This window comes from Callorhinus ursinus, unplaced genomic scaffold (genome assembly GCF_003265705.2).
Source record: "Callorhinus ursinus isolate GAN/ISIS: 27379988/994484 unplaced genomic scaffold, GSC_fseal_2.0 scaffold12, whole genome shotgun sequence".
Taxonomy (NCBI): domain Eukaryota; kingdom Metazoa; phylum Chordata; class Mammalia; order Carnivora; family Otariidae; genus Callorhinus; species Callorhinus ursinus.
Window position 1 is genome coordinate 14,890,653 of NW_027397074.1, and position 16,334 is coordinate 14,906,986.

The 16,334-nt window shown below is 39.9% G+C and overlaps 1 protein-coding gene across 3 annotated transcripts in view; it reads left to right on the forward strand.

The window, feature by feature from the left end:
- GRM3 (glutamate metabotropic receptor 3) overlaps positions 1–16,334 on the forward strand; it is a 212,344-nt gene that overhangs the window by 180,473 nt on the left and 15,537 nt on the right. For 2 of the 3 annotated variants that reach the window (XM_025873346.2, XM_073898733.1), the window contains exon 4: positions 5,517–6,583. In XM_025873346.2, coding sequence (XP_025729131.1) covers positions 5,517–6,583 — 1,067 coding nt within the window. Of the gene's footprint in view, positions 1–5,516; positions 6,584–15,926; positions 16,034–16,334 lie in introns of all 3 variants that reach the window. The other variant, XM_073898734.1, reaches the window with a different exon arrangement.

Below are 16,334 nucleotides of genomic sequence, written 5' to 3' on the forward strand. Positions count from 1 at the left end.
AAATGTATCCTGAGTTTCTTATTGTGTTTGATGTCATTTAAATGGAGTGGTTCTTTCCCTGATTATAATTTGTATGTATAAGTTATTCATATTTTCCAGTATATCTTAGCAAACCTCCTAGTAATTCATTACATTGACAGGAGCAATTGATTTTAATTACATGCTCAGTCCCCAAATGTGATAATCAGGAGAAATAAACATTTGCGACATTACTCCCCTTGAATGACAAGATTAATTAATACATCTTACTGTGTCTGGAAGAGCATATTCTCACATTTTAATTTTTAAATATTTTTATTATGAAATGCTAAATCATACAAAGAATATACTTAGTTCAGTTTATGGAGTACAACAATAAGATAATCAAAGGAAACACTTCATCTGAACAAGAAACAGAAGATACCAAATTGGTAACCCCCTCTGCACCCTTCCCTGATCCGTCCTTCTACATACCTCCTTCTCACCCAATATGCATTATCCTGAATCCTCTCTTTATCATTCATTTGCTTTTTCTTAGTTTATCACTTCTTTATAGATCTCCAAATAGTATGCTTAGTTTTGTTCATCTCAGAAGTTTATAAAAGTAGAATCATAGTCTTCTCACACAATATTCTTTCTAAAATACATCCATCTTGGGCAGCCTGGGTGGCTCAGTTGGTTAAGCGACTGCCTTCGGCTCAGGTCATGATCCTGGAGTCCCCAGATCAAGTCCGGCATCAGGCTCCCTGCTCAGCAGGGAGTCTGCTTCTCCCTCTGGCCCTCCCCCCCTCTCATGTGCTCTCTCTCTCTCTCATTCTCGCTCAAATAAATAAATAAAATCTTTAAAATAAAATAAAATACATCCATCTTCTTTCCCATAGTTGTTGTTAGTTTTATTTCACAAAAATATGATATTGTGAATATAGTACAGAAAATATTTTTTGGTGCCAATTTTTTGGAAATTGAAGTTGTTCCTACTTGTGTTTCCCTTATACGCATACTAATCCCATTCATCTACATGTTCCAGGCACACATGTGCAAGAATTTCTCTAGGGTACATGTGTAAGAATGTGATTTCCAAGTAATAACAGATACACAAGTATTTAACTTTACTACCAAATTGTATGCTCCAAATTGCTGTGTATGGGTTCCTTTTGCTCTGTATATTTTGATGTAGAATGTGCCAACTTTTTATGGAATAAAAGTTTATGTGTTTTTAATGAAATGCATCATATAGTAAATTTTGGGGTCCATACAATCTCTAGTGCAACTATTCATCTCTACTGGTGTAGTAGGGAAGCAGCCACAGATAATATGTTAACAAATGAGCATGGGTATGTTTTAGTAAAACTTTATTTACAAAATAGGTAAGAGGCAGAATGTAGCCCAGGGGCTATAGCTTGCCAACTCCTGCTGTATAGATACTTCAGTATAGGTATTTCATTTTTTAATGATTTTAATAGCAAATGTATTACCAAAAAACAGAGACAGATAAAACAAATATGACAAAATATTAACAATTAGTTAGTTCTAGGTGAGCCCAATTACTGTGATGTCCATTGTACTTTTCTTTTACCATTTCAGTAGATTTGAAATTTTTCAAAATATAAAGGTAGGGAAGAAAAAACTGACGAAAGTCTAAATATATTCTGTCTCTCTGCTTTAAAATAGCCTCATGAAATAATGGCAACATTCTCTAAAAGCAGGAGCTAAAGTCCCTATTTACGATCCTTTAAAAATGTATTAACCGTCAATATTTTCCAACAATTACGGAAAAACGTGGGAATTGAAACATTATTACTATAGCCTCAGAAGTAGGAATCACTATCAAAATTATGTTAACATCAAACACCGTTTCTTTATTCTACGCTTAACAAATCATTAAAAATTTTAGAGACTCCTTTCATATATCACAAATAAGTGAAACCTTGAATATTTTAACATGTTTTACATCAAATGCAAGAACCTCAGATGTGTTATTAATTCTGTCAACCTCAACTAGGCAAAGAGTCTCCCCCAATATTCAGTTGATGATATTAGATCATTTCCAGAAAAGATTTGTAAAGGGAATGTTTTCTATCTCTGGTGTTTATACTGTTGGCTCACAGGCCAACAACAGTCCTTTCGGTAACACTTTCCAGCTCAGAACACACAAAGCAATCATTTTTATCATCTATCAAATATATTACTTTTAAGAAACTTAAAAATATTTGTGAAAATAATGAAGAATTTAAATTAAGAATGTAAAACATATTCCTTTTACAAATCTTTTACAGAATAATCTAACATCAATTGAACATTGGTAGAGATTGATTGCATAGTTGAGAGTAAACAAATTAATAACACATCTGAGGTTGTTATACTTGATGTAAAATGTGTTAAAATATTCAACATTTTACTGATTTGTAACATGCATGGAGTAACATACGAAAGGAGTCCCTAAAACTTTAGTGAATTTTTATAAGCATAGACCAAACAAGGTTAGTTTTATGTAACATAAGAATTCTGATACTAATTCCTACTCCTAAAAATATAGTAATAAGTGTTTCAACTCCTATTTTTACTTGTCCCAACAGATATTAAAGCATAGTCGAAAGCTGTATCAATGGCAAAAAGACTGCACCACTGTGGAAAGAGATCAAGAGAAAAAACAAATAGCAGAGTTAATTATCATACAGTTTCATATCTGGCAAGTGCTAAAAATAAGTGGAAAATGATCATTTTATATTTTTATATTACTTTATTTATAATTTTTGTTTATAATTTACAGATTAAGGAACAGAGTCAGAAAGGTTAATTTGGCTACCTATTAAAGGACAGAGATGAAAATCACATATAAACCATCTAAATCCTAAACTGTGCCTTCATCTACCACATCCCTCTGCCTCACTATGAGCTCGAAGCCACTTCACAGCTAGAATACAGACACACACAAACATATGTAATGAGGTCGTGGAATGTAGCAGAAAGCTAGGTAAAGGTTAGTTAGTAAAGCTGAAGGGAAAAAAAAAAATCCAAAAACCGAAAAAACAAAACAGTTGAATTGCAAGTGAGATAACAAAATCATTAAGAGAAGAAAAATCATAAATGAGGAATAAATTTGGCATACTGGACCACACTTGCTAACAGACTTGATATGTGGTGTGAAACATTATGGTAAACCACCCAACACAGGCCTCCAGGGGCACCTATGAGCCCTAAGCAGGAGAGGGCTACTCGGTAAATTGTCAAGTTTTCTTTCACCAAGGACCCAAGTAACTCAATGAGGGACCCTTCTCCTTCATAAAGCATCTCACCCAAGAAGGGTAAGATGTTTCCGCACTGGCTGGAACAACGTGAGCCCCAGAGAAGGTGGAAGGGAGTTCAGGGAGAAGACAACAAAGACAGAAATCCCTGAGGAGTAAGAACACAATGTCCTCCAAATTCCATTTTCTCATTCCCCAGTAGGGTTGTAGCTGCACACATTAGCTAACCTACATTTCTTGGCCCCTCTTGACACTGGGTGTGCCCCTGGAAAATTCATTTCCACTGAATGAGATGTGAGTGGAGATATGTACCACTTCTAGGTTTACCCTCTTAAGAAGCAAGGACACCTGCCTCCACGTTCTCTCCTTCCACTGGATGGCTACCAATGAGGAGGATACCCTGCAAATTGGCACAGCCTCAAGACGGAAGGACCCGGGTTCCCAAATCACCATGTGGAGGAGAGACACCCACAAACCAGACCTCAGATGGCCTCATGAGGGAGAAGTAAACATCCATTGTGTTTGAGCCATTGAACAATTTTGGGTCTATTTACTGACGCAGGCAAGCCTCTCCTAACTAGTAGAGTCAGTCTGTGCATCAGTAGATATCAGCAACATTCTTCTTCTACATCCAATGAAAACTTAAAGATGGACAGTGTGAGATATTAAGCACACAGACCAAAGCAGGGAGCATAAAAATGGGTGATCAGAGTGGCAGCAAACACTGGCAAGAGAAACAGGATGAACAAACAGCTGGAAGACAGGAAACCTAGATGCTCAGAGATCCACTCCTCTTGGGAATCCTTGCAGCAAGCTGTGAGACAGGGAGAGGGTTCCTGACTCTGTATAGTCAGGAACCAACTTTAATGCACTGTCACCTAGCTCCCATATACTGTTGGTGCCTTTAAGATATCCAGGTCACATGTGTTTATGCGAATAGAAGCAAGCTACATAGAGCATGAATATACCCCAAAACATGAAAATATTAGGGTTAAAGGATTATGGGTGCGTTTCCATTCTTTTCCCTTCTGAATCATCTGAACTGTTTAAAAGCATACCATATGCAGCCACTGTAGAAGACATCATGGAGTTTCCTTAAAAAATTACAAATAGAAATACTATATGATCCAGTAATTCCACTACTTGGGTATTTACCCAGCGAAAACAAAAACACTAATTCAAAAAGATACATGAACTCCTATGTTTACTGCAGCATTATTTACAGTAGCCAGGATACAGAAGCAAACCAAGCGTCCATTGATAGAGGAATGGATAAGAAAGATGTGGGGTGTGGGGTTCATTGGTACAATGGAATATTACTCAGCCATAAAAAAAGAAATGAGATTTTGCCATTTGTGACAACATGGATGACCTCAAAGGCATTATGCTAAGTGAAATAAGTCAGAAAAAGATAAATACCATATGATTTCACTTGTCTGTGGACTCTAAAAAGCAAAAATCAGACTCTTAAATACAGAGAACAAAACGGTGGTTACAGAGGGGAGGTGAGTGATGGGATGGGGATTAAAGGTACAGAATGGGATTAAGAAGTACAAACTTCCATTGTAAAGTGACGAATTCATGAAGATGTAAAGTATAGCATAGGGAATTCAGTCAATAATATTACAATAACATTGTATGGTAACAGATGATAACTACACTTACCATGGTGAGCATTGAGTAATATAGAGAACTGCTGCATCATCATGTTGTACACCTGAAACTAATATAACATTAAATGTCAGTTATACTTCAGTTTTAAAAAGTGGTTAAAAAAAGTAGCATACCGTACATTTGTAATGAAAAACTTTTTCATTTTGAAAGAGAAAAATTCTTCTTATTAATTTTATATTTTCATGAAAACATTTAACATTTTGGTGTCTATCCACCATAAATATGTAATAAGGATGAGACACAAGTTTTGCCTGATTCCTACTGTGAAATCTTTGAGGGAATGAATATTCACACACCACAGAGACTATGACTACGTTTGCCAGTTGCCCTGTTACATAATCAGCTCCTTTGAAGGCAGGCGCTGTATTGTGCTCATGATTTTCCCTAGCATTTGGCACACAGGAGGTACTCAGAAATGTTAAGTGAATGAATTCATAAATACACGAGTACTCTAGTAGCTTTTAATGTGTAAACTCAATGATAGTCAATTATTTCAGCCTTGGAATCCCTGTTCGCTGTTTTTTCAGTTGTGCTAGGAGTGGAACATAAAGTAATTGATCTCATCTAAGATACCTAAACAGTGTTCTTTTTTTTCCCCTTTCACTTCATGGGTCACAGCTCCATTCAACCCAAATAAAGGTGTGGATAGTATTGTCAAGTTTGACACTTTTGGAGACGGAATGGGACGATACAACGTGTTCAATTTCCAGTACGTGGGTGGCAGGTACTCCTACTTGAAGGTTGGTCACTGGTCTGAAACCTTATCACTGGATGTTGACTCGATCCACTGGTCCCGGAACTCAGTCCCCACATCCCAATGCAGTGATCCCTGTGCCCCCAATGAAATGAAGAACATGCAACCGGGGGATGTCTGCTGCTGGATCTGTATCCCCTGTGAGCCCTATGAATACCTGGTTGACGAGTTTACCTGTATGGACTGTGGCCTTGGGCAGTGGCCTACTGCAGACCTGTCTGGCTGCTATAATCTTCCCGAGGACTACATCAAGTGGGAAGACGCCTGGGCCATTGGGCCAGTGACCATCGCCTGCCTGGGTTTTATGTGTACCTGCATAGTTGTGACTGTTTTTATCAAGCACAACAACACGCCCTTGGTCAAAGCATCAGGCCGGGAGCTGTGTTACATCTTGTTGTTTGGGGTCAGTCTGTCCTACTGCATGACGTTCTTCTTCATTGCGAAGCCATCGCCAGTCATCTGTGCGCTGCGCCGACTAGGGCTGGGGACCTCCTTTGCTGTCTGTTACTCAGCCCTGCTGACCAAGACAAACTGCATTGCCCGCATCTTTGATGGGGTAAAGAATGGCGCTCAGAGGCCAAAATTCATCAGCCCAAGTTCTCAGGTTTTCATCTGCCTGGGTCTGATACTGGTGCAAATTGTGGTGGTGTCTGTATGGCTGATCCTGGAGGCTCCAGGCACCAGGCGGTACACCCTCCCGGAGAAGCGGGAAACAGTCATCTTAAAATGCAATGTCAGAGATTCCAGCATGTTGATCTCACTTACCTACGATGTGGTCCTGGTGATCTTATGCACTGTATACGCCTTCAAAACTCGGAAGTGCCCAGAAAATTTCAACGAAGCCAAGTTCATTGGTTTTACCATGTATACCACATGCATCATCTGGCTGGCCTTCCTCCCTATATTTTATGTGACATCAAGTGATTACAGAGTAAGTCTTTGAATGTTTTCTTCTTTTCCTTCTTCCCTTATCCTGCCAATGTTTTGTTATGTAGGATTTAAAATAGACTTATTTCATCTCAGTTATTAGGTTAATTGTAAACGCCATGATGAACCATCCTACTATATATGGAAATTAATCCAATGTTTTAAAAGCACTTAATTAGTGAATACTATGCACAAAGTATCGTATTAGGCACTGAAAGGAAAATAAACGTAAATGACATGGTCATTCAAGCAATCTATAATCTAGTAGGAGAAAAATGTAACACACACACACACCTAAAACTTTTAATTACATTTAGAAAGTGATTCCCCAGAGGGTAACAATTAAACCCACTAAGAGCTAGGTGAGAATACTTCAAATAAAACAAAAGAGGACCTGGCTGCCACAGATTAATCTATAAATTAAAGGAAAATTTCAACACTAAGCCAACATCAGATCTAAACACTTTCACTCAAGCTTCAAATAAGCATCATTACTTCTCTAAAATAGATTAAAATAGGGGTGCCTGGGTGGCTCAGTTATTGGGCGTCTGCCTTCGGCTCGGGTCGTGATCCCGGCGTCCTGGGATCGAGTCCCACATCCGGCTCTCTGCTCTGCGGAGAGCCTGCTTCTCCCTCTCCTCCCTGCCTGTGTTCTCTCTTGCTATCTCTGTCTCTCTCTCTCTCAAATAAATAAATAAAATCTTTAGAAAAAAACAGATTAAAACATAATGTTAATTTGTTATACTTGTTCTACAATTTTAGTTCATGTAGATACATGCTAGCTATATATATATGTATGTATATATATATAAATCCTTGAACTAGTTAAAAATATTACTGTATATATCCAAGTAATCTAATTAAGTCATTATTCATAAGGTCTTTAGTAAGGCATAGTTCAAATTTCTGGGCATCAATATAATTACCATCTCTTCTGAAAGAAACAGTTCATCGTTCCATCATAATTTCTCAAATTGTTGAAACCATCCATCAGTTATTTTTGCATTTATATTTCTGATTTTAGTATCTTCCAAGGACTGAGGATGAGAATTTTTTTCTCTTGAGGCAACTGATTTTATTCTCCATATTTCTTAAGTTGTCAGAAAGTTTTCCAGAGGCAAAATGTTTCCTTGTTACACCATAATTTCACAGAGTAAAGTGCTTCTGTAGGCTGTAACAGTCCCCATATCTTCTAACAGCAATTCCTATATTACCAAAATCTTTAATATTGCAGCTCAAAAAGAAGGCAAAGCTATTTAAAATGTGGCCTCAAGAGGTTAGCAAAGCTCAGTGTTTCTCATCTTTTAAATGATTTGCAACCATGTGACTCAAACTGCAGACTAAACTAAAGGAAGAACAAGAAAATAAAGAACTTAAGTTCAGGGTCGGGGTAATGGTCAGGCATGCTATGACCACCTGTAAAAAATTTTGAAAACGTGTCAGCAGAGAAAACATTGGAACGGAATCAGCAAAATCAAAGGTCATATCATATGAGCCACAAGGGAGTTAGAACCAAAGAGTGTAGGGATTAAGATGGACAACTAGAGCTAATGTATTTTAGTGCTGCCATCTCCATCCTTTGTTATGTACACATCCACTCCTACAGATCTGGAAGAACTTAAGTTCTTAGGAAGGTATCTTCAGCAGACATGATTTAGGGTATGGGGACTGTGAACCAATTACAATATTAATTAGTTAACTCTGGATATATGATTTGAAACTACTCATTCTCCAAAAAGCTACCAAGAAAATAGAGCAGAAAATACTAAGAATAAACAAATAGCATTATGAAAATTTAATTTTATTGAATGTATTAACATTTATTTCTAAAAGACCAAAAAATGACTTTTTTCCCCTCACATGAGAGCAATATAGGAGATCAACGGACTCAGTGGGATTAGCAGACGATACCAGAAGTTTCACCACATGGCATAAAGCAAAAGGGGCAGAGGTGGCAGAGCATTTTCAGATCCAAGCTAATTAAGGCATCCAATCACACTGAAATCATCTGAGCTCTCACTCCTTGCAAATAATGCCAATTCTAAATTTACAAAAGAAATGAGAAGGTAGAATGGAGCCTCCAACACATTGATTTTCAAATTCGACTGTTCAGTGAATCAACTGGGTAGCTTTGAAAAAAAAAAAAATATTGGTCCCTGGAGCACAGCCCCAAAGATTCTCATTTAATTGGCCTGGGCTATGGCCTGGACATCTGGATTTTTCAAAGCTCCCCAAGTGACTAATTTGCAGCCAAGACTGAAAACCCCTGCTTTAATGAATCACGCACTCTTACTCTCTCACAGATGTTTTTAGTTTGGTATGTGCTGTTTTGAAATTCTTTGAAATATTTGTCAAAATTAGAAAATTGAGGAATTTTATACAAATATCCAGATTCCTGGTTTCTCTTAACAAAGTAAAACATGTGGACTCAAATTCATGCATGTCCACTGAGCTGGACCTTAGTGTTTATGCCTCTAGACAGAGCACACAACTACCAATCCCTGAATGCCTACAATTGGCTCCCTTCACTTATGCATATGCATGAACCTATAAGCATTTGAACTTGGGACCACTGTTCTAGAAGTTCCAGAACAAGAATGAGATTTAAAATTTCCCAGAGAGAGAGCAGGTGGTTCAGATAGAATGAGCAGCATTAGAAAAGTACCCAGCCATTTACAGGCAGCTAGTAGGAGTTTGGCCATCAAATAGTCAACAAGGTATATGACTCAGTACTTTGCCACCCATTGTGAATTATAAATAAATATAAAGCACTATTCTCATCTTCAAAAAAGCTCATATCCCAGATGGGAAAAAAATTAACAAGCATGAAAGAATTCAAGATTAACACAGAAGAGTTTATAATTAAATTGGTGATACAAGCTCTTAAATGCCTACTGGTTTGAAAAAAAAAGAGTTGGATCAGTAAGAATGGTCTTTCTAGGAATACTCCTTCAAGAGGGGGGAGTTCACACTGTACCTTGGTAGGAAAGTGCAGTTAGAGAGCTTAGGGAATATAGGGCATATAAGGAATATTCTTTTTTTTTAATAAATCTTTTTTTTTTAAGATTTTATTTATTTATTCATGAGAGACAGAGAGAGAGAGAGAAGCAGAGGGAGAAGCAGGCTCCCTGCTGAGCAGGGAGCCCAATGCGGGACTCGATCCCAGGACCCTGGGATCATGACCTGAGCCGAAGGCAGACGCTTAACCATCTAACCACCCAGGCGCCTGGGAATATTCTTGAGGAAGAGAGGAATGAACCAAGCAGAACACAGGAATACTGGTCTTACTCAAGTAGAAAATGGGTTGGGGGGAGGAGTCTAGTGAGAAACTAATGGGAATTGGCCACTTGGTCAGATTATAACAGGCAGAGGAATTCATTTAAATAATGAATTTAAATAATTCATTTAAATAATGAGTAAGAGCTCTGAGGTCCTGCTATTTTTAAATTTTTATTTTCTTTTGGTTGGTTGTTGGCGCAGGCAAAAAGTGACATGATGAAAAGTAAGAGGGGAAAAATAGGAACTAACTCTTACTGATCAACTCTCAGCCTTATGCTAGATACTTTGCATATGGGAGTTCACTTATCCTCATTAGCACCCTGAAAGGCAAATGTTAGTATCCCTATAAGTAAACAAACTCAGGAGATAATTAACTTCCCAGGTGGCACAGTTAAGAAATAGTAGGACAAGTTTTTCCGACACAAATCCATGACTTCCATATTACACCACAAGCTTATCTATCCTTAATATGGTGGATGGGTTTGAAAGAATGGAGCGTAGAACAAGCAGAACTAATTGAAGCTATTACAAGCATCCAAGACCCAGCAAGCAAGAACTTGAGTAAGAATCCAAAAATTCAAAGATCTTTGAGAAATATCCAGGCCATCTCCTTCTGTATCACAAGATATTGTAAGAATCAAACATTGAGTCATCAGGGATCCAATCATAGCTTTAGTGGTACAAATAAAAACTAGGTCATGTTTGGAGGGAAAGTTATCCATAAAGGATTTAATAGTAATTACTGAGTGTTTTGTTCATTCATGTCTTCCAAAAATATCTGAGCACTTATTATGGGCCTTGCAGATACAGTTATCAACACAGACACACATTTTATAATTATATAACTTACAAGCTGGTGGGGAGCGAGGGGAGGATAGGGGTGGAGAGGAAATAAGGAACTGATGAAAATTCAGGGTAATTCATGCAGTGGTTCAAGGGCTGTGGTGGAAGGAAAAGGGGGTGATGCCATTGCAGTGCTCCTCAATCTTTAGTGTGCAGACAGCTCACCTGGGTGCCTGGCTAAAATAAAGATTCTGATCCAGTAAGAAAAGAGGCAGTCCCAGATTCTGGGCTTCTGGTAAACTCTCAGGTAGTAGAGATGCTGCTACACAAAGGACCATACTCTGAGTACCAAGACGATGGATTTTATAGGGTGCGGCACAGGTAAAGCACTTCGCTCACAGCAGGCAGAGCCTTTGGAGGTGACTGGAATGTTGACAAGGTTCAAATACTTACAAAGAAATTCCAATTTTCCCCTGTTGACTATTTTGAAGATTTAAAAAAAATATATCAAATCTCAAAATCTTTCAAAACACGTCTGCCACCCTTGCTAGTGTCCATTTCATAACACTCTGTTGAAGGATGGGAAGGAGCTAGCCATAGGAGTTCTATGTGCTAATCAAAAGAAACAGCAACTATGAACACCCCAAGGCAAAAAAAAAGTCTTGGAAAAGAAAAGAAAGGTATATATGGCTGTAGTTTAATGAAGAGATGGAAGAGTGATTTTATAATGCAAGGTGGGCAGGGAAGCTAAATCATGTAGGACTTTATAGGCCATTGCAAAAAGTTTAGATTTCAGTCTATATGGAAAAAGAAAGTATTGAAAGATTTTAAGTGGAGGAGTTTAATCTCACATTTTATGATCTCACATTCTGGACAAAAAAATATATATCTATATCTATCTCTGTATCTATATATCAAGTTGCTGAAGACACAGACTTAAAGGTAAAGGCAGGAGTGGGGAGACTGGGTTAGGTGGCTGTGGTGGGTGTTCCAATCACATGGTAGAATAGTAACAATGGAGATGGAACCTGTCAAGAACTGTCAAGGGTTTTTACCCATCTTGCAATCTAACAGGTTAGACTGCCACGGTTTTAGGAATGCTGGTGGAAGACATGAGACTCCTGGTTCAGAGACAAAGGACTTTATTACCCACAGCCACCACTGTAGCCAGAGTGCAGCATTTATGTAAGTGCCCCAGGCCCCAGTTTTCACTAGGCAGTGCAAAGTGGGCTAGCTGACCCTTGTATAAGGAGTCCTCAATACAGGATCAGTATCTGCCTTAAGACTGATTTTGTCCTACCACAGCATTGTTACTGAGTCTATCCTTATTTAAAATATTGGTAGTGTGTTCATCATAGGGTTTTTTTTTAACCATTTATTTATTTATTTGAGAGAGAGAGAGAAACCACATGTGAGCCGGGGGGAGGGGTAGAGGGAGAGGAACAGAATCTTAAGCAGACTCCCCGCAGAGCATGGAGCCTGACCCAGGGCTCAATCTCAGGACCCTGAGATCATGACCTGAACCAAAATCAACAGTCGGATACTTAACTGACTGAGTCACCCAGGCATCCCCATCATAGGTTTTTAGCATTCATTTTTAAAACATACTGCAATAAAACATTATTTCTCTTAATTACTGAGTTTTCGATGCCCCCTTACACCTGCATCTCAAGCAAGTGCCTCACCTGCCTCCTTGTACGCCCAGCCCTGCCTTCCCCCTAGAGGGTCAGTGTAGGATGGTGAGTTGGTTGTCTATAACCAACAGAGCATAAAAATTTGAGATTTTTCCCTCCCCAAAGTTTCCCAGTGTATTGGGTCTGGTGTGTATGGGACTTCAGTCACCCTTGGGGATGGGGAGATTTTGGTCCTATCCATAAGTACCGTTCTCCTCAAAGCAGCTAAAATCAGGGTGGAGGGTAAAGGAGGAATCAGGCAGCACAGAGGGAGAGAGTAACTCCATGCCATTAAGTAAGGCACATTAGATTTCAGTTTTAAGCATGCAGCCGCTACTCAGCTGAACTGAACAAAGGTCCAGGGTTTCTGAGCCCCCAAACCCTAAAATGCATGGTAAGATCAAAATTACTGTCACTTCATTTCAACTTTGGGAACTCCCTGCCTCAGAAGCCAGAGCCAGCTAGCTTTCTGCCTGGGGCACATGATTTGTGCACTTAGGCTAACTCAGCCTTGACTCACATGGCAGGGACTTTTTTTAAAGAAGTCCATCTTAATCCAGGGCATTTGCTGTCTCATTGTGACATCTCTTAGAATCTTGCCTGGTTTTAACATAAGGGCTGGGGAAGTTGCCCAGTGCTTGCCAATTGCAAGAATTTATCTAGATTTCCTTGTGCCTCTTTCAGTCTTTCATTCTTGAGTACGGCCCCTTTGTCAGCATTTTAAACCCAATCCGAGTCAATAAGAATCCAAATACTAATCAGTGCCTCATCTATGGTTTTCCAGAGCATTTTTCTGTCTCAGGGAAATCCTGCAGAGACAGCCAAGGCTCCCTTTTTTGCTGCCAGGTTCTGCTGCAAAAAACGGAGAGACCTTTGTCATCTTGGAATGGATCTAAATTTGGTATGAGAGACCACAGCACGGGATGAGCCCTAGCAGGGCCCAGCTCCTGCCATTCTTCTTTAGCAAGGTTTTACACACCCGGCCCTCAGCTCCCAGGAGAATCATCCAAAGTGCAGATGATTCACCTGGTGTCTGCCTTCTCTGAAGGTCCCTCCTTTCATGCTCAGTATAGGTGCATGTCTCTGCAAGTTGGATGTGATAGGGAGTCAAACTTTTTGCCCACTCAGGACCTGGATCAGATTAGGAAGGAAATTGGGATGCCTGGGTGGCTCAGTCGGTTAAGTGACTGCCTTCGGCTCAGGTCATGATCCCAGAGTCCTGGGATCGAGTCCCACATGGGGCTCCTTGCTCAGTGAGGAGCCTGCTTCTCGCTCTCCCACTCCCCCTGCTTGTGCTCTCTCTCTCTCTCTCTGACAAATAAATAAATCTTTAAAAAAAAAAAAAAAAAAAGATTAGGGAGGAAATCCACCCCACCCCCTAGAGGAGAGTTAGCAACAATTACAGCACTGATCCAGCAGCTCTATCTGAACCTAGTCCCAGTTACTCAGCCCTTAGCCCCTCCCCAGATCCACCTCATTCATTAGTAGGGAATAATGTGAGCACTATTACTGCTTGGTTGGCCAGAGAATTTGGTCAACATGTTTGCTACTGATTCCCATGGACTTCTCTCAAATTTTGTTAATTCAGCCCCTACGGCCCTCAAAAACTTCCTCTTTGAAAAAGCCATTCCGATCTCATTGCCAAAACTGTTGAAGACTGTATCATCTGAGACTTGACTCTACTTGTAAGGTAACACATTAGCTTGCCAGGGTTTTGTTGATGCTGACAAAAAAGTGTTTATGACTCAAAGCAATAGTGGTAGCCAGAGGGTCGGCATTGGCTCTGGTTCCTTGGGCTCCACTCCCCATGAGCTGTGCAAAGTGCGCCACGTGACCACTGCACAGACAGTGGTGGCAGCACATGGCAGGGACTGTGAGCTTCGGGAACGTGAACCTTCTGTAATGGATGATATGCTGGCTCTTTGCTCCACAAATAGGCACTATCTCCGACTTCTAAGTCTCTTTGCTATACTCATATACCTGAAAAGAAAGTCCAGAACAAAGGCAGTCAGGGCTCATGCTTGAAAGACATTTTAGAAGCATAAGACACCGTAGAGAATTATCTTCCAAAAGAACAAACAGAACTTGCTATGGGACTGGATGTGTGGGTGTAAGAGAAAAGGCAAAATCAAGGATGTCTCCCAGGTCTTGCACAATCGGGTGGGATTTGATGTCACTTACTCAAGTGGAGACACTTGGGGGAAGGGATCCATTTTGCTCACATATTAATCCCAGTATGCCTAGTACATATCCAAGACAATATGCCAAGATAGCAATTGAATATATGTTTGGAAGCCCAGAAGACAGGTTGGAACTAGTAATAAATATTTGAACAACATCAGCATAGGACCTATTTAAGCCATGGAACTTGATGAGATGATGAAGAAAAGAGAATCCAAACTGAGGTCTGGGACGCTCCAACACTTAAAGTTCAGGAAGAAGCAGAAAAGCCAACAAAAAAAAACAAGACAAGGAACTTTCAGTGAGGGAAGGAAGGATGTCTAGGAAGCCAAAAAGAAGGAAGTAATTAACCACGTCAAATAATGCTAGGAGTTTGAGGAAAATCAAAGCAGCAAGGACTTCAAAGAGGCAGAACAAAGAATTATAGATAAATACAGACTCAGTAGTGTGACTTATTAAAGGAACTGGACAATTGAATTTATGAGGCTACTACTCGGGCTTTTAAGAAAACTAAAAGGTGTCAAATTAAAACAAATATATTAAATAATATGCTGCATAAACTATGACCAATATGCATCTTTAGTACTGCCGCCCCTTGCCCCTTTAGTATTCTATGAGCATAATAATCCCCCACCCCTGGATGAAAATCCCCATGGACACATTCAAATCCTGAGCGTTCACCATAGGTGAGGCCCCATTCTGGTGCTGGGGATAGAGCAATGAATGAAAATGCTCACAACCTTTGTAGGCCCATGAATGTGTGCTCAATCATTTTCAATGAAAAATAGTCTCTATTAGGAAATTAAAATGTCTAGTCCTGGGTAATTCTCAAAGCCATACCTTAACTTAACATCAATCCTCATTTTCTCCCAAAGTCTGGCCTGCCTCCGGCTGAGAGCCTGCAGTGCCTGACTTTTCTTTTCCCTTTGTTCACACTCCCCAGTCCACCAGTTGCTGTTTCCCTCTCAGCCCTGGTTAAAACGTAATAAGGAGGGAGCAGGACAGTGCTCACATAACTGGATGCTTTTATGGTCTCTGCAGTGTTGGCTAAACACACATCCTTAGGATACCTGGAAGGTGATTAAGGGTTGTTTTCATGCAACCTTCAGAAATTTCCAGCTGCTTTCTTTTCTCCTGCTGGACCTTGAGTGAGATAGCTGGGAAACCCTATTCTAAGTCATCCCTTGTGGCGCCACGCTCAGTCCCAGGGCGCCCAGGTATACCCTGCCACCGGCCTCTTTCTAGGAAGGACTCCAAGCTCCTCCACACGGACCCAAGACGACCCTTGATGGCTTTTCCTAGTGTGGCCCGTCTTGTCCATGCGTGGCACTCACATATCCTTTGATTTGATAAATTCTTAGAGAAAAGGACAAGTCTCAGTACAGTAGCAAGCTCTGCCAAGAAAGTAATTAGTCTTTTCTCACCTTCTAGATTTCCAAGACAGGAATCAGGCTCCAAACCAGGGCATCTTCCCCCTGCAGGAAAACCTCAAACCTTCTGTGAATGGCCATAGTGGAGCTCTCCTCTCTAGGCCTGAGGTGAGGAGATGAGCACAACCTTCCTTCGGAGAGGAAGGGTCTACAACTCATAGCACGGCTCTTTCCGATACATCCTCCTCATAAAAGCCTCTCCTCTCCTTTTAATGTGTTCGAGTGTGGGAAGCTTCAACGTTATAGACATGTTTTTAGAAAAGGTTTCCTTGAAAACTGGCACATTTGAACTTGCCTTACCCTCACAATAATGTCTGATATCTCTCCTCTTGGCTCCACAGTCAAAGCTGAGGCTGGAGAAGTAGAGTTCTAAAGGAAGAAGACAGTTCTGATATTATATATGTAAAAA